This window comes from Sander vitreus, chromosome 1, assembly GCF_031162955.1.
Source record: "Sander vitreus isolate 19-12246 chromosome 1, sanVit1, whole genome shotgun sequence".
Classification (NCBI taxonomy): Eukaryota; Metazoa; Chordata; class Actinopteri; order Perciformes; family Percidae; genus Sander; species Sander vitreus.
In genome coordinates this window covers 22,290,906-22,310,511 of record NC_135855.1, presented here as the reverse complement: position 1 = coordinate 22,310,511, position 19,606 = coordinate 22,290,906, and the positions used below count along the sequence as shown (strand labels likewise).

Below are 19,606 nucleotides of genomic sequence, written 5' to 3'. Positions count from 1 at the left end.
CACATTCACCCGGACCTACCTCATCAGTGCACGTCATGGCAAAAGTAAGACGTCTCTATTATTGCATGTATTCTGTGAACTATGCAAAGAAACTAAAACTCCAAGCTGTCTTTATCACTGGTAACATCAATCTCTGGGTAGAGTCTCACAGACAGATCAAAGCACTTTCTCTGATACCTTAGCATAGCAGAATAAGCAGTCTTGCAGGACCGCATGGATGAACTCCTTACACAGAAGGCCCAGATTTACGGCTGTGGCCATAAGCAGGAGGGGGACCCACTGTCCCTGATTTAGCCTGACCGTGTTTGAGATTATGATGCTAATCCTCTCAGCTAAGGTTATCAGGGTACTTTTAGAGTTGGCTGTAGAGGACTGACTCTTAGCCCTGACCTGTGTCATTTTGATTGACAATAGTATTGTCAGACTGATTATTCATTTGTCTTCCTCTCCTCTACTCAATAGTGCCATTACAGTGTGTCAATAAGCAGTGCCAAAAACTGTGTAAATAGGCGAGCTTATTAACACCTGATGGTTATTTTCCAGTGGCTCCAGACAGACCTTTTTCACTCAGTTGCATTTTTGCCAGCTTTGGTATCTTAGCCAAACATCCTGCGGAAAAGAGCAGGTCCCAAAATACTATAATACTGTCGATAGCTGTCTGAACACAGCAGTGGGAAAAATAAAAGACTTGGAGCTTAGCATACAGTAAGCCCTGGAAAGTGGGTATTATTTTTTTACTAGTTGACCTACACCGTACAGCTGGCATCACCAGCTGATTGGCTTACTGAAGCAGTGACGCCATCACATAGTTAGAGTACACTGAGTGTGCCAGATCTAGAGCCATTCAGTCTATTCTTTTTTTTAAATTTCATTTCCGATTTCAGTTTCTTACCATAAGGGTTTTGTGTGGAAACTAAATTCCTATTCAAAATGTAGAAACACATTTAATAAGCCACTAGATGGCACATTTGCTTTGTTTTAGTTTCTTTACAATATTTGTTAATGGCCCCATGCCATTCAGTAATTTTTGGGGCAGGTCTTGTGTTATTGACATATGGTTGCTACTGTGCATTGTGCCGGTTTATTTAAGGCATAAGCTATACTTCAGGAATAGATATAAAAAAATACAATTTAAGAAAGACTGAAGCCTCGCAAAATCCACATCATTTATTTATTTTAATAATTTTTGGGGCATTTAGGCCTTTATTAGACAGGACAGCTGAAGATAGGAAAGGGGAATGACATCCAGCAAAGGGCCACAGGTCAGAATTGAACTTATGGCCATTGCGATAAGGACTGAGCCTTTGTACATGGAGCGCACGCTCAACCAGGTGAGCTCCCCAGGCACCCCCACATCTTTTATTTAAGTAATTGTAAGCTTTTTTTTTAGTATAGTTCCACTTCTTCCAAAAGGTTCTGTGCAAACACAGCAGTAAAGCACTGTTAACTCTCGGTTTTAGGCATATACAGTAATTCTCTACAACAAATGCTTATACTCCGAATGCAAAATAATTTGCTTACAGTATTTAAGTAAGATAAAAATAAACTTGAAATGTGTATTCAATATTTATGAAACATTGTGGGAAATGTGTGGGTGTGTGGTAATTCTTGAAAATGTACCTGATTTCATAATTTTGTATGATTTGCTGAGCTGATAGGCTGAAATTACTTGTAACCCAACAACATAATTCAAGGAATCACATTTCTCACCTATCGCTGTTCCAGCTTCTTATTTAAAAAAAAAAAACGTTGTTAGAATTCAGCTGTGTGATCTAATTGAATAAATCATCCTTAAGACAAATGAATATACAAATGTTGCAGTTTTACCCATCTAATCTCACTAGATGGCAATAGAGAACATAGAATTACAGTTTTAACCCTCATTTTGTGTCTATACCTATATAATGTATGTTTTCTATATAACCTGCTCCAAATCACACTACAAAGTTTTGAACAGCCATAATTGGATTTTCTAGGAAATATAAAACAAAAGCAGAAACCGTCTCCAGCCAACATATTTCTAATTACTAATGATCGTGCTTTTAATAAGCTAGAGCTGTGGGTTCAAAGTCATCAAGATTTCATTCAGTCACATGTTGAAAGATACACATGTGACTGAATGATGGTTTCTGCTTTTGTTTTATATTTCCTAGAAAAGTCAATTACATCTGTATGTTTTTATTAAGAATTGTTAAAAATAGCCAGTTGGTGCTTACGGGAAGAGTTGATAGTCACGCTAATAATGAGTACAGGGGACAGCAAACAAGTGGCAATAACTAACTTACTCTTAAGTATCCAGTTAGTTTGACTTTATACCATTCAGTGAATTCCTGATTTGATCTATTGTAGTAAATCGGTATACATGATATGTGAAGTTTAAATTAAACTGTAAATTTCTACAATGGGGAAAGAGCAAAGCTAGAGAATAAGATGCCAAGTCTGGACTATCCTCAGTGGGTCCTCCTGGTCCATCACTCTGCTGTGTTCACCCCACATTTTCTCCACTACTACATTTCCAAAGTGGCAAGTGCACATGTTGACAGTTATACCCTTTGCATTGTGGGACGAGTCTGTATAAAAAGAGAGAAAGCGAATACAGCCAAAAGAGAAATCTATATGTGTGTGTGTGTGTGTGTGTGTGTGTGTGTGTGTGTGTGTGTGTGTGTGTGTGTGTGTGTGTGTGTGTGTGTGTGTGTGTGTGTCTTAGGTGGTGTTTGAATTTAAAAAAAAAAATGTTAAAGAATGTGTCAAGTAAAGAGGTCTGCAGCCTTTTAGTGCCGTTGAGTCTCGGGGGGGTTCTGTTTGAATGTGAAGGTCACGATCAGTGCTTTCTTGGAGCAGTTTTTGTGATGCTCTCAAAGGAATGTAAAACCGGAACCCCCCGCATCGACCTTCTCATGTCCCAACTATCTACCATTGAATACAGATGGAGCTAAAGCCTCAGCCTCCTCTGATGGCTTAAGGGCTGCTCTGTGGTGTAGGGTGAACCAACAAATATGAGCTGAACCAAGCAGGAATGCGCCTGGCACCCTGTCTTTTTTCTAGGTGTGGGGGGGGTCATAACTAGGGGAATGTGGTAAGAGGAGGGGAGGCTTTAATGAGACCCTGAAATCACTTAACAGAGACCAGGTGCTCTGTGTCTTGCTGTAGCAGTGCACTCCAGACAATAGAATGTCACTTTCAATTTACAAAAGCAAAGGAGGTCTGGACAAGGTCTAGATTTTGAATGCAAAATGTTTATTGAATAACAATGTTATTGCTTTGAGACAAATAAAATAGAACACATTTACAAATATAAAATATACATATAAAAAACACATCCTATTACCACAGTTTGCAAAAGAATAATGAAAAATAGCTACAATGCCCATATATATATATATATATATATATATATATATATATATATATATATATATATATATATATATATATATATATTTCTTCCTGTACAAAAATAGTTCTATCTGCATACGTACTTTAATGTAACCTCTATATAATATTTAAATAAAGGAATTCATATATACACATACCTGCAATAAAAACAAATATAGATTGCACATGTTTTTGTACAAACAATTTCAAGTATATTTCAATCCATTGTGGACTGGCACATATCTCACAGAATCTAAGGCATTTTCCCTTATACAGTGTCCAAAACTTGATATAAACTGAGAGCTTCAGAGCTCTGTAGCCTATCTTCCTGTTTGGCATTGTGATGAGGATGTCTTTTCCTGATGATTCATTCAACTTTAAGTCCAAATATAAAAGTGCAGACAAGTACTGAAAGTTTGGAGCATGGTGGTAAAATCCTTAGAGGATGGCACTTATCAATGTCCTGGCCTTGAAAAAGAAATGTGTAAGGTCCCAGAATGTTAGAAGAGAGTTCCCTCTTTAAGCTAAAGGATGTGTCCACTTTTCCAGGTATTAGCACTCTTCATTTCCCCCTGCCAAGCAGAGAGCAGCACCTGTAGTTCACTCCCAGCTGTGCCATCCAGTGTCTGTATGCCAGCTGCAGTTGTTTGCACGCTCTGCATCGCTGAGCTGCAAGGCTCAGCCTTTGGAGAAACTCAGTGCAGTGAGTCTTGCTCTGACTCAGTTCTCATGCCTTGAAAAAATGTGCTGGGAAATACTTGGCAGAAGTCTGAGGCATTTCAAGAATTTTAGGACAGAGAGAGGACGCTAACTCCCTCGCTTTTGTTCCCAACTCCTCTTGCGAAGTCCCGCTCATGTCCGTCTGAGGAGAGCCTCGAGCTTGTGAACTTGTGAGTCATTTATGCTCCACACGGGCCTCAGCCTGCCCTGCTCTAGCCTCAGTGTGACTCTGTGCGCTGGAAGTGACCGACGCCTCCGGCCGTATCCCTGCGGACTAATCTTGTGAATAGGGGCAATTTCGTTGTTCTTTTTGAGCTCGTGCAGGCGGTGCGCGAGGTCGTGCACTGAGCAGGTGCCCAGCAGACAACCTGATCTTCTTGACTGGTTGGCTGAGTTTTTAGACCTCTTGGTTCGGACATTGAGGTCAGTGCTGGAGGACACAAGGAGAGAGAAGAGGGCATTAATCTATGCCGTTCACTCCTGAGTTGTTAATGGCTTATTATTCTCAGCTAACATTTTCTATTCCTTTTCTAGGACAAGCAGAATGCATTTAGATGTCTAAAAATGATATAATAGCCAAAGTTGGCTTTTAGGATTGCATGGTTACTGTCTTACCTGGAATGTGGCAGCAAAGTATCCCTGATATCTTCTGGTCTGACAAAGTACTCAGACTCTGCTGTCTTCCCTACTGATGCACTGTCAAGATCCCGTCTCAGTCTGCTCCCTAGCCATATGCTTAGCCTGCGAGAGGAGGAAAAAAAGAAGTCCATTAGTCTTGGGTAGATAATTCAGTGCACAGCTGTCACAGACTTGACACACTGTCAGATCTTATATCAGATGAAAACATTTTGATTATTGATTAAGTTCTTGTCAGTTAACTCACCTTTTTTTCAACTCTGGATTCACTTCAAGTTCCACACAGTGTGCTACTGTCGCCAGCAGACAGCAAGAGAGGAAGGACTGGATGATCAATTGCATTTTGACTCCTGTGGAGAGTAGAGAAAACATTTGTTAGTTACGGATTTATGCTATCAATTTAACTTAATGAATTTCCTATTGTCCCTCAATGCATGTAAAACTCATATACAGTATTCCCACAAGTGCCACACTGGTACATGTTTACACAAGAGTCCAAAAGCCAAGTTATTTGCACTTATCATTCATTTATTTAAAAAGTTAAGCTAAGGTCAAATTTTGCTCGGTTAAGTAAACCTCCAACCATGCTTTGGGCCCCTGGCCAATAACGCAAAGGACAGTCTACCAATGAGGGGTCCAAAATAGGCTCAGCTCAAAAGTTAAACTAAAGTGCTGTTCAACTGACCTCATTAAAAAACAAAGCAAAATCAATTGCAACTAATAAACGATATATGATGTACTGCCTCTGTCAGATGCTTTACACCTTTGTAGACGCACACATTAAGAGCTGAACTGCTTATATAACCAGACAGATAACCTGTCCTTGTCTCTACATTTGTGCCCTGACCTAAAAGCAAGGATAGAGCCATCAGCTTGTAGCAGAGCAAATCACAGCAATATCTTCTTTAAAAGAAAGTGCACATACCTGTAATTCTATGATATTGTAGTCGGATGAGAAAGCTCTTCTTGTAGAGTCAGCTGTAAAAAGAGTACTCCACAGGTTTCTTGAAATTGCCACTGGTTCTGTAAGGCAGCTGTGTCACTCTGCTAATAGCTCCTACACACCAGACTGGGAGCCTTTATACAGGAGGTGGGAGGGGCTCATTGACTGACACACACAGTCTCATCCTTTTCCCCACCCCATCCAGTACACTTCTGCAGTGCTGCTGTTCACGTAGTACAACGCAACACAGTAAAGAGGTCAAGAATTATAATCTAAAATTAAAATAGTTTTAGAATAAGTGCAGTGCTGCCAGCTACTGTTCAAATGAGAAAACAAAATTAGCTTTTTACAGCTCAGTATAAATGATGCATCAACAATTCTCATAAAATGTATGTTTTATTTCAATATGTGTATATGATGGCAACAAATCAATGGTCATCAGTTATGTAAGTCCCATGTACACTTACTGTCCAGTAAGTGTACAATGTGTTCATCTCAGCTGACTCTGCTTTCTATAGCGGGGGTATTAGAAATCTAAGTAATCACAAAAGAAAAGGTTTAAACATTCATCTTGTTATTTTTGAACTTTAAGGTCAGTTAGTTATAGTTTTTGTTAATGTTACTTTCAGTCCAATTGGCTAATTTTAGAAAATCAATGTTAAGGAATGTTTTCACAGTCTGCTTTTCAGGGCACTCCCCATAGTGAAGTTTCATGTCAGCTATGAAAGTACACTGGATGATGAATTTGAGCTTTGTGAAGGGCAGCATTGAGTAACTGATTAAACATAGTAAGTATGCCCAACTGTAAACACAATACACTCAATGTATTTGTTTGTACAAAGCAAATACAGTATCTGACTCCGGACTTACCATGCCATTTATTTTGATATTTGGATAAATGCGAACTGGAATTTTACAATTTATCTAAAAATAAATCTTGAGTCAGAAAATGAACTTGAACAACAAGCTATGACGTATGAACAATATTGCCTTAGACATTTGTTTTAAATAGTTCTGCAGATTTGTTACTGTAATGCATTATAAATAATATGACTTCACTTTTTGCCTTAGGAATGCATACACAAGAATATATTAGATGATAATGGGAGAGCCACCGAGTCGGGTTCATGGGGCAGATGTGGATAATAAGCCCCTAGGGAGACACATACACAGAAAATATCACATATAACACTTTAAGTAGGTTACAATTTTTTGTTTATCGCAGTCTTTATCTTGCTGACAGCTAGTGTAGATCTATGTCTGTGTCTGAGATGAGCATTTTGTTATGAAGAGCTCATCTATACCTCAGAAACACTGAGTATGTGATGCCAAAAAGATTGAAACCATACGCCCTTACAGTCGGTGTATGAAATGTTGTAAAGACCAGAGAAACACCATTTGGTTTTATCAGTGTAGAAATTCCACTGCCGAAATTTTCATGAGGTATGTTAAAAATTAGTTTTGCAAAGTGGGTCTAAGTAATGCTTTCAGTTTAGATTTTTGTTTCAGTTTCGATGAAGGGGAAAACCAGTCCCTTGGATTTTTTCAACATAATTTTACAAACACTCGACATTCCACTCTAGCATTTCAGCATCCTATAATTCATATCTTATTGTTTTTATACACTCAGAACCTTCCTGAGTGTATTTATATCTCATGCGACCCAACTCAAAGAAAACATAAATGTCAAACACATGTGCTGTAAACCAGCAAATGTTTTGTAAGCACTTTGTAATGATAATTGCCTCCGGCAGATAAGTAATCCCCTTAGTTTACAACAGGAGATTGTGCAATCATGACAACATTCTGCTGTTGCTATTTGGCTCCTTTTATAGAAATATTAACTTGTCATCCATGTAGTTACTGTCATAGGATGGATTTTTTCTTCAGCAGGTATGTGGGGCAGTAAAATTGAGCAACTAATTCCAGGGGAAAAAAAGGGTGTCAAGCTCAAGCTACACATTTGACAGATGATTCATAATCATTTTAATGTCACGATGAGCCTAGACATGTTTGTCACCCTACTTTCCCATCATTCTTTTTTTAAAGATTATTTTTTGGGGCTTTTCCACCTTTAACTTTTGACAGGACAGCTAGGTGAAAGAGGGGGAAGACATGCAGGAAATTGTCACAGGTCAGATTTGAACCCTGGACCTCTGCGTCGAGGCATAAACCTCTCAGTATATGTGCACCTGCTCTACCACTGACCCAACCCGGTCACTTTTCCCATCATTCTTGTGTTATTATAAACACTATATGCAACCACATGGTCTGCATTTTTTTCATGTTTTGGATCTGGTTCAACTATTTGACCATTTCTGCCTTCATCTTCCTTTTACTAGCCAACCAAAACGTGGTGAGTGGGAAAGAAAGGGGGGGAAAAGAGAGACAAACAAAACAACAAATTAGAAAGAGGTTGATAAGAGAGACGAAGAGTGAGAGAAAATGCAGTGGCAATTGCTTGCAATGTTCCTGCTATTGTTGACAGTGACTGTGGAATTAGTACTGGTTGTCATGTGCTATTCCCTGTGACAGCTTTTCCTGTTTTCATAAATATTCTATATTTTGCACTTATCGCTTGATTAATCCTGCCCCTCACATTATGTCAAATCACAAGCATGTTCATCTTATTAGAGCAACTTAAAACAAGAAGTATTGTCTGTGACAGCACCAATAATATTTTATTCTTTTGTAGCACTCACCACAAAATGATGTGAAACATTATGAATATATTATTGGGTACATAAAGAGCACACAAGTCCATCGGGGAAAAAAATCGGATTATTATTATGTTGCAATTGGAGCAGCTTTGTCATATTAAGAGGATTTTTTTAGTTGTGTATTTTAGTATAATTTGTTGTTTTGTTGTACTGGTGGCATACTTGACTAATGGTTGATTTGCAGTTAAAGTTGAGGAAGAAAATCTCCATACTGAAGTGTCCCTGGCCCTAAATCCTTATGATAAATCAAACTGATCATACTGAAAAAGATTATGGTGAAGTAGCGTATTATTATTTAACCTGCTGAATACAACACTGAGGCAAATATTCGACATTACTCTTTCAAAGTTGCTTTTCCATGTTATTTCTTACAGTTATCTACCTTTTCCGTATTTTTTACAGTCATCCTTGACAATACTCTGAAGCAGCTTTTTTCTAATTGGAGTTTTAGGTCCCAGGGAGTTTCCAGCAAATCAAGACATGTTGTAATTTCCCTTTCTATTGCATTAACCAGGCGGTAATCATTGTTATGATTACACGTTTCCCACTATTGATATCAATATATTTCCCTCAGTTACAGTAAAATACAGTTTTAGTTTGGCGTGGTGTTTGTGCCTGGTGTAAAAAAGGTAGGGACCCCCTGCTTTAGATCCAAAAAGAGCCCATGTTGGGACACAGTGCTGTATTTGTAAACTTAAGGGCCCACGCCCATGGATGTCTCCCGCTCCTACACGCAAGCGCAGTGACACTCCTGTCAAACATGGCTGTGCTTTGGAAGCAGGAAAAATGCTGAATTGTGTTGGTATATCTTGGGAAAGGCAGCAGACATGGCTAGATTTGCTGACTATTTTATTGTCGTGGGATACGATCAGGAGAAAGCCGGTAAGTTTTGGCGGCGGGGCGGCTCGCAGATTGAAACGCGGGGCTGAGGTTTGTGTCCAGGCCGTCAGTCGGTGTGTGATGATGTTGATGCTAGATAGCTTTGCGCTTAGCTTAGCCACACAGCTATTAGGCGAGACTGGAAACACGTTTTTTCTTCCTATAACCCGGCCAGATAGTGAATATCAGCCGGCGGGCATGTTTACAGACAAAGCACACATCTGATGGAAAGTCACCAGTGGATGTTTACACACGGCAGATTGCAATGTTTAAATTGGATCAATCGAAAGTTTTCATGGATTCAAAATCTGTCACATCGTGCTCCAGGTCTGCGGGCTGGTTTCACTGCCAACTAATGGGACACACTCGCTGAATAATTCTCACAAACGATCATTTAAAACTAAATATTACGACTCCTCGATCCTATTTGTTTTGCTGACACAAGCGAGGTCCGGTAGCCAGTGTTTACATCCATGTTTTGCATTTTTGTTTTGTAAGCGGTGGTCTTGTTGCTACCCTATCCTGCACGCTCTGTTTGGGGTCTATTTTTACCCGCTGCAGTCGCACCTGTGAATGATTTGTAGTATTATATTTGTTTTTGCCGGAAGTGTGCTCAACTTTTTCACGATGGGCGTACAGCTGCGAGGAAAGGCAGTCCTTGTGCTCAGCCAGATTCTCTTCCCTCTTCTCCCTCTCCTTCCTCTCCACTGTTCTGCACTGAGCTCCCTATGCCTTCTCTCACATGTTATGCCTCAGGTCCAGCCTCACATTCTCTTCATCCAAGGAACAACTTTGCACACATTTCTAATCATAAATAGATATGTAGATAAAACCCCTTTTTCATTGCACAGATGTTGAGCCCTCACATTTCAAATTTTCCACATTCCAAAATGATTAATGGCACTTTGTAAATACTTAAAACCTTGCGGGTGAGGTTCCAGTAATAACCGTTGCATAGTGAGGAGCCTGGAGAAAGTAAAAAATATTAACTTAATCTGCCATAAGGGAACAAATTAAAGATCCTATCCTCTTCAGTGGCGTCCATCCAACACCATGTGTGTCAAATAGGAGCCAGAACATCTGAATCCTCTTAATCACGATAACTTGCTATATACAATAGGTAACCAGTGTCTTTCATCAGCTCTGTGCATCCCAGCCCCAACTGACAAATGTATTTTCTTTGTGCTCCATGGACAAAATGTTCCTGGCATCACCAGATAAAGGATTCACATTCAGACAGTCTCAAGAAGACACAGGGACCAGTAGTTTAGTTTATTCTCCGCTGGCCGCTACTGAGTATGGTGATGAAGTTGATAATGGAGAGAGCAAGCAATACAAGTCTGCCATCTCAGATTACGGTTGATTAGGGCGCTGTGGCAGGCTTATGTCTCATCCACATGTAAGTCTGGAGGACACCACTCCTTATTGAATGTCTGCCTTTATGATGTTTTGCTGAGTATAATGTAGCGTATCAGTTGTTGGTGTGGGTTAGAGCTCTGCAGAAAATCCCTTGTTTGTAAATGGGAGTGATTTTCTCAGAACTGTAAAATGAAAATGACTTAGATTTGAAATGCAGAGGAAAATAAAATGACTTATTTTTTGTGAAGTGAAGTGAGTCAGTGAAGTTGACTTAAGCTAAGTTCCCACTACAAGACTTTCAAAGTTGCCACTCCCGCTGTACTATTCACACCACACAACTTGCTGTCTGTTTGTCTTGTTTCCACAATACCTGACTGACCTGGCAACATGGGCTCACACACACTACCAGATTTTTCACCAGAAGGAATCCTCAAGTCTAGTCTCCGAACTATGTTTTTTGTCACAAAAACACACGTGGGAAGTGACACGGGACATGACATAATAGCATACGTGAGACAGGATTTTTGGATGTCCGCCAGATCCTCCAGGATTTCACGATGTCGCGATCGCAACAATTCACGCGTATTCAACCAATCACCATGAATTTGGTGCGACTCGCAATTTTAACCAATCACCAGTGACGCTTAGAGCCACTGACCAAGCGGGAGTGAGAACGGGTTGACGTAACACGCACGTCGCCAAATTCATTTCCTTGTTTCTGATATGAAGACGAGACGTGTGTGACTGGAACATCTCACATTTACCAACAAAACGTACAGCGAAAGACCGTGCAAAACATTTCAGACCGTCCTGCCAACCTGTAAACATTTTAACATAAATGTACGCTGTAACGTTTTTTCACTATAAAGTCGCTGAAAGCTGCTGCTGTTTCAATCCTGTCTGATCTCTGCAGCGGGCGGGGCTGCTCGCTTCCCCCCGCAACTGATGCGCGCACACACATAAACACACACGTTGGATGCAGGAAAAACCGGAGACGAGATGTACAGGATGACCTAAATTGAGGACAGCTACGCTCGTTATTGTAAGTGCAATGATAAGTTAAAGTCCAATAAGTACTTTATCAAACCGTATGAATGTGTGTCCCAGGCCAGGTTAGGAAATTAACTAACGATGTCAAGATCAACAAGCCACTGACACATATGTTCAAATTTGATTCATTCAATAAATTATTCTTTTTTGTCTTAAATCCACCAGCCATTTTCATATTATACCAACATTTGCAGCATCCTGAACCTTTTTGGTAAGGTTACTAGGAAATCTCAGCCCAGAGTAGTTTTATTCTCCCCAAAACAAGTTTCCTTTTTATTTTTAAAGAACTAATACAAAAATCAAATACAAAAGACATTGCAACTTTTATCACAATTCTTTACAAAAGCTCCCACAAAATCAGGCATTTTGGGCTGCAACAATCTCAAAAAAAGGCCGCGAATAGAGATATCTGACAAGTGTCTGCTTCCCTGGGGGGCAATGTCTTGAGCCACAAACCTTGGAATTATTTTTATGAATATTGTTGGAATGTGAAAACGCTGGTTTAGATGGATGCAGTCTGTATTGAACCTACATTGTATTCTGTATTTCCTTTTGCAGTAGGATGCTGTTCCTTTTTATTGGCAAGGGGTTATATACTGTCTGGCGTGCTGTTCGCCATAAATTGTAATTTGCCAAGTGAAAAAGAGGAATTTGCCCAGCTGCTTTTCTCAAACAGTTTTTGGGATGGATATCTTCACTCTTTATTGAATCAAATTGCTTTTGGACACGATGGCCAGTCTCTACCCTGTGTGACTTTATGGTCTGGATTTTCTGATCTGGACTGGGGAACGGCTTATGTAACTTAGCACAATTCTGCAAAATAGTAAAGAAATAGTACTTCCATCTGCAGCTGTATTTTGGCTATGGGCTTTGTCATAAGATGTGTATCTGTAGACATGCAAGTAATGTCTTCATCAGATTAAATGCATTAATGCCTTTCAAGCATTATTGTAATAGTTAGGCCTGCACGATTCGGCGAAAAATATGAATCACGATTTTTTTGCTTAGAATTGATATCACGATTCTCTGCTACAATTTTTTTCTCATGAAGTGTAATGTTTATTGCACACATGAACCATGACAAAACAAAACACATTGGCAGTACCAAACATAGATTTTTTTTGGCACCTATAGCACATTGCGCATCACCACAAGCCTGTAAACGTAGAGGCTTCAATGAATACAGAAAATAAAGTACATACTGGCCATTTAAGTACAGTAGACTACCAAAAATAGTGACATATAACACATTGAACTAAATATGGACCTGATACAGACTCTATCTGAACTCCTTGAACATGTCTTTACATAATTAAGTCATTTAAAAATTAAATCGTGAAAAGGGGTGAATTGAGATTGATGATTTATGATGAATGATTTATCATGCAGGGTTAGTAATAGTTCTACCAAGAATGACTCAATGCTAGGTTTTATCCTCCGAAACCTTCATGAATTGACTTTCTGACAACTTCTCAAAGAGTCTTTGTTTATGTGCTGGCTCTCTTGGCACAACCACAAGGAAAGTTCTTTGGCAAAACACACCCTTTTCTTAAACGACAAAATCATAATTTAAAGTTGAACCTCTGAGAGGTTCATAATTCTGTCTGCTATTTTTGCTTACTTATTGCATTGGGTTGATAATACTATGAAAATAGCGTTGGTGTTTCTGTGATTTGTGTGTCGTCGTTTCCCTAGACTTGTACGCTTACAATAACTCTGTCATTAGACTATTTTTGCCTTTTATTCTTGACGTTAAAGTGGTTTTCAAGCTTGTGTTGGTCTGCGCCAGTTGAGGTTCAGAGTTTCATTTACCGGATCCTTTTGATTAGCCTGAAGTGCTGTGTTTGACTCATGATCACACATTTATTGGCTTTAAACTTTGGAGCTTAACAATGGTCTCCTCATCTCAGGGAATGCCTGCACAGCTGCATCTTACTGACTGCATGAAATGTTGTGCTTTTTCTTGCAGCATTTTCACATTGCAACATAAATGAAATCTGGGGGTTTTCACCTTTTTTTTTTACCAGAAATTCCAGGATATGCTTTTTAATTTGTTCCGTTTTAATAAAATCACACATTTCTCATAACTTAAACTTGATTTATAAGCCAGAAAGTGTTCACAAGATCAGAATGTTGTTTAGGAAGTTGCCTGGGACCTGTATCAAGAAGCAATAACGCCTGATAATCATCCAAGATTATATTTGACAGCTGTTTATTTATGCTAAGGTGATGGCTAAACACCATCTGTCAACTTAGTAAGTACTACATTTGGCTAAATAATGCCATGAAGTAAATATTGTTTATTTTGCATACACTGCCTTTAGAGACTGGCCCTTCCAACAGCTGGAGATGTTGATTTATTGTTGTAGATGCCAGATCTTGAATTGCTGCCGTGTGTTGTGGCTGGATTTCTAAATCATTAGAGTTTGTTTTATCCAGGGTTCGTATGGGTGCTTGAAATCCTTGAAAATGCTTGAATTTGTAACTGTATTTCTTTCACAACAAATACCTATCTGACTGAATAGTTCGTTTATTAAATGGAGAAATAAAATGTTGGAGAGCTTAAAATGAAACCTGCTCGCTTGTGCATGTGTGACTGCGATCTGCCAGTCTAGTTAGTTAGTTAGTTTAGTTTCCATATGTGACTCCGCCCCCTGTACAGGTCCTATCCCCTGACCAATCAGCTATCCTAACCTTAACCACTCAAGGTAAAATGCCTCACCCCAACCAATCGAGCTGCTTCGTAGGGCGGGTCTTGGCGTGGCCATAGTGGGATTCATAATATCGCTGGCAGGTTGTCGTTTCAATGAACGTTGGCTGGAAGATGAAAAATACAAATTATGGATTAAACGGGGACAAACCCCACGAGTTGCCTCTTGTAAAGTCTGCAAAAAATACATGCAGCTTTTCACAATGGGCGGGTCTGCGCTCTTGAGTCACATGAAGGGTAAGACATACACTTTTCAAGTAAGTCAACTCAAGTAGCTTACTGTACACGTTAGAACCTATTTGTTTACGCTAGTAACTGTTAGCTAGGAATTAGCAGGCTAAGTGACTGAGAGTACTTGGTGTGATAATGTAATGTTAGTGTAATCGAGGGTTTCTTATACTGTCTAGACTCAGGTTTTGCCTGTAAAATAAAGACACGGGCTTCCAATGCCAGAAACAAGACGGTGTCACTCGGCACTGCACGTCTCACTTCATTCAACCCCAACAATGTCAAACGTCAGAAAATACAACACTTTATCCACTTCCATTTTTCACATCACAATAAAAGCTCTATGTTCACTGTAACTTCCTTTTAAGCCTCAACAGAGAGGTTACACAATAAAATACCTTACATTAGTACTGCATGTCCGTTATGGCACCTTCATTTGTGGAATATGCAGTGAACATAGCCATCACAGTAACTGTAACGTTAACTACCCACAAATTAAAACCTGCAAACTTTAGCCCAGTGCTAAAATAAACAATCGTTTATTGCTGAACAGAAATCGTGTCAGATGGAGTGTCGTACAAGTAGCATACTGTAAGGTTGAGGATGGCCTTATGCAATATGCTCTATTCCACTAGATAAATGTATATGTCTTGGCAATGAAATATATATATTTTTTTAAATTAATATAGGCTATTTATCCGGCAGGTGCCTGTGCACTGTCAGAGTCTTAAAATGGAATTACAGGTTGTTGTTGCACTGTCTCAGATTTTGTTCAAACCTTGTCTGTATGAACAATGTGTCCCAAAACCAAGGCCTGTAAAATATTTCTGTTCAAATCCTATGTCTTCATATTTTCAGCCCTTGAAATTACTTCAGTTTTACAGCCTGAAAATCACATTATTTGGGAAGCAATATTTGGACATCAATATAATGAAAGGTATTGTTCATAGGCAGCCCAAACTTTGTAGGGTGGAAGACAAACGTGTCAATATGACTGAACCATTACAAGTTTGTACGGCATGCCCTAGATTTGGAAAAGAAAGTGTGAAAAGACTGACATTAAGGGTAGCATCACACTTGATGATCAAAATCTAAGAGGGTGCAACGACTGTTTTCCTGGATTTTGTCTGATTTGACACAGAATGACCCAGCTGCATGTCATCTGGCTCAAATCCTCCCACTCAGTGCTACTCTCCATAGCTGTCTTACTGTATGTTATGTTATGAACCATGAAGAGATTAAACATTTTAAAGGTGATAATTCAGGGTTAGTGAAGTGAACCTGTCTAGTGATTTTGTTTGGGGTCAAAGTTGCTGGCAATTGATAGTTTATAAGATGATCTTAAAGTACAGAGATTACCTCAGGATTCCACACTTCTACATAAATATCTACCATTATTACTATATACTATGAAATTACAGTATAGAAAAACAATCTATGATTTTAAAAGCAAAGAGGTGAAACTATTTGTGAGTAATTGGTTTTACTTGGGTAATTAAATCCTGCATTCCATTTGCTCTGTCTTCATATGCATAATATATATATATGCCTGTTGCCAATACTGCAGTAGGCTGATTATCACATAACAGCCTCTGCATGACTACGCCGGTATTGAAATTATCCAGAGGTTTTCTGTTGAAAAAGATTCACTTCCACCTTCACATTTTCACATCTGTCTTTTTGACCCTGACATGACTTAAAGGGATTTATCAGGAAAAACGGCTCTCATCCTTCATCTCATGCTTCAGTCAGCCGTTAGTGTCAAATGTCAGCCCTTGTATTGTTCCAGCACCAGGCTGCTTGTGGTCAACAAATGTGTCACGTTAATGTTACTGAGGGAATTGTTTTGTTTTTATTTTACATCTTGGATTTTCTGCCTCCATTGATTGTTTGCTTTAGAACTCCACATTTGGCAGCTTCTCCTTTTTGGATTCAGACTTTGTGGTGAGAGGCATCCTGACCACAATGGAGGAGTTCCTTCCTCTCTTTTGTAGAGTATAAAACTGATATGTAGGGAAACTCCACTGGCTACAATTCCACTACTCTCAGTCTGTTGATACGTGTCACACTATCAGAGCTTTGTGATTTCTGTGGTTAATCAAATTATGCTAAAGTTCATGTCAGGAAACATTGTAGTCATAATATTTTAAGAGGAAATACAATGTGACAGGTGGAGTAGGTTGCTGGAATACAATTTGGGGAAAAAAAATACTGTAAAACATTAGGTCATCCCTGTCTCTGAAACCATTTCCTTAATCTGATGAGACTTAATGACTGCAATATCTATATCTTTAAAACTGATAGAGTTGAACTAAAATGAACTCAGCCTGGATGTGTTGAACACAGACATTGTTTTGAACTCGGACTAGTCTGAATAGGAATAACATAAGTAAGTCCACAGATGTAACCAGGGGCTGTAAAATGAATCGCATCCAAGTGTTTGCTGAAAGCTGGAAAAGAAGGGAGAGTCATTTTTTGTTAGTTATGTTCTGTAAGCCATCATCAATTATCAATGCACAGTTGCAGGTAACTGGGAGAAAGCTGAAGGCTTCGACCCACTGAATGACTGCACCACCGCTTTTATTTTTCTTGAGCTGAGGGAAAGAGGAAGTGATGAATAGATAATTGATTAGTTTGTATACATTTATTAAAGTTGATCATGACATCCTGATGGATTATTCTCTATGGAACACAGTTCTGCAAATGTATGCCCATCATTCCTGGCTGAAATGTTTCTTTTCTTCCAACATTTTCACCTGTGCATGACCTGAAGGAAGGGTCTATCTTTGTACATATTTTTCCTGCCCTGCAGCTGTCTTTGGAGGCTGGAAAGCTTCCTGAATTTGATATTCATGACATCATTAGTTTGCTAATCTCTGATACTCTTTTGCTATTCAAACAGCACCACAGCCAATTCCTTTGCATATCACCCACACAGAACATCCAGAACAGTTTAGTTTCCTGATGATGGTCACCCTTTGGCTTTGATATGTCATTTTTGATGTAGTTTTAATTTATAAGTTTGAAACAGGTCTGTCCTTAAGCTAAACAACAGGGTGAGGGACTGAAGTGATGATGACAATCAGACTAGGGGTGTAAATCACAAGTTTTATCACGGTACGATATTATATCGATTCTTTGGACAACGATACAATATTTGCTGACCTCTTAAAGTCTGTCACGGTACGAATTCAATTCAGGGACCCGCGATCGATATGAGTCAATATCATATGCCAATATAACGCACTGCTAACTAAATATGATTTGTCATCTCTTCCAGGCATTTAAATACATTTTTTTTTGTTTTTATTAAAAAAGGATAAATATAATGTGGGAATCTTTCAGACGATATGTATCAATATTTTCACTTTGCATCAATAATATTGGATCGTGGATCTTTGAATCGAGATATATATATATATATATATATATATATATATATATATATATATATATATATATATATATATATCTCCAGATCGATAGTTAAACCTCTACTCCATACATTGGAATATGCTACATATACTAGAATAAGGGATAAGGTATTGTGTCAGCATCTATGGAGATTTTTCTGGAATGTAGTGCAGTGCCCGTTGAAAACTTGCCTGTTTGGGACAGGCCAATTGCTTGGCCTGTGGTATTGCTGCTTGTAGAATTTATAATCTCTGAGATTACTTTATATTCTGCCTTTGGTTAGAAGTGTTGAATGTAGGCTACAGCTCAAAGCAACTCATATAGTGTCTGGCTTTTGTTTGATATTTAGTGTTGGCAAATGGCTTTTTGTTGAGTTTCCTCTCAGCGAAAAAATAGACACGGAAAAGCATAGTGCCTTTTTTCGCCAACCTTATTCCACACAACAGTCGCGATGTTCCTTTCAGCTATCCGCTCGTTCTCCAGGAAAGTGAAGAAAAGTAAGTTTGGTATATCCAGCAATCATGTAGCTAACGTTGGAAGCAGGAAAAGAGTCAAAGGTGGTAAACCCAGCGTTACAGAGGAGCACTCGGAGAAACCACGCCGTGCCTGTCCCACTTCAAGCGGGGTCAGCTCCGGTGTCCTGTGGCATAAACACTTTCTCGGGGTAGTGCTAGGCGTTTTTTTGCATCAACTTTAATATCGGACCATTTCTTTTTAATTTGGGCCACGGTCCGACCTCTGAGGCTGTGGCATTAACTGCGACTGCAATGTGTTGTCACTCTACAGCTTTTTTGGCATTAGTAATGCCCACACTGTGCCCTCCAAACATATTTTCCTCTTTTCCACCTCTCTAACAAGAACTACAACTTCACATTGGCGTGAAAGTCCTTTGCTTTGTTTTTCTCTGTGCGCATGATGTCGGTATGGATGACTATTAATTTGAGGTGTTTCACTTACTATTTAAGGCCAATTATGGGCGTGACATGAAGCCGCCAAAGCTGCGTCACATTTAGAATCGATTGTGATTTATAAAGGGAATTGGCGTAGGACGTGCGTGCGCATGGTTTTATAAATTTGAATATTTCTGTGCTACTCACATCCTGTGTTTCGTCCATACACCACTTCTGATGCAAATTCGCCGCACAGTTTTATAAATGAGGCCCCTGGTCACTAATTCGGTGGATGTGAAGACATCCTCTTAAGGCTGAAATAGCTTAATGGAAATTCTATTTTGGGGTGGATTTTCCCTTTTAAACACTCGTATCGATATTGGAATGGCGATAAGTGAAACTTGATTTCAGAAGAGTGTGCACAACTGGGCCAAAATCAGGTTCGAGGACGTCAATGTTGCGTCAACTCCACTGGTGGCCTGTCCATACATGGTAAAATAAGCATTTGGCAGAAACAGCTGGAAGATAAATCAGGAAGATGAATGAAACCTTTTTTTTAAGATGACAAACATCTGCTCTAATCAAGAAAGACTAACAACCTTTCCTCTGTGGTTTTTCACTTTTTTGAGACAATGCTAAATCACACAACTCCGTAATAAATGGTGTGTGTGTGTGTGTGTGT

General features: G+C 39.2%; 2 protein-coding genes across 5 annotated transcripts in view; one reads left to right on the top strand and one right to left on the bottom strand.

The window, feature by feature from the left end:
• Positions 1–3,431: 3,431 nt before the first annotated feature.
• On the bottom strand, positions 3,432–5,772 carry adma (adrenomedullin a). The gene is made up of 4 exons (XM_078257498.1): positions 5,657–5,772; positions 4,979–5,081; positions 4,711–4,836; positions 3,432–4,525 (listed from the first exon to the last, which is right to left on the bottom strand). Exons 2-4 carry the CDS (start codon positions 5,071–5,073, stop codon positions 4,228–4,230), a joined length of 519 nt encoding a protein of 172 aa, XP_078113624.1. The 5' UTR covers positions 5,074–5,081; positions 5,657–5,772; the 3' UTR covers positions 3,432–4,227.
• Positions 5,773–9,093: 3,321 nt separating this feature from the next.
• sbf2 (SET binding factor 2) overlaps positions 9,094–19,606 on the top strand; it is a 110,349-nt gene continuing 99,836 nt past the window's right edge. For 2 of the 4 annotated variants that reach the window (XM_078248231.1, XM_078248213.1), the window contains exon 1: positions 9,094–9,276. In XM_078248231.1, the coding sequence (XP_078104357.1) occupies positions 9,109–9,276 (168 nt within the window). In that variant the 5' untranslated portion in view covers positions 9,094–9,108. The remainder of the gene's footprint in view (positions 9,277–19,606) is intronic. The other 2 variants (XM_078248240.1, XM_078248222.1) reach the window with 1 other exon arrangement.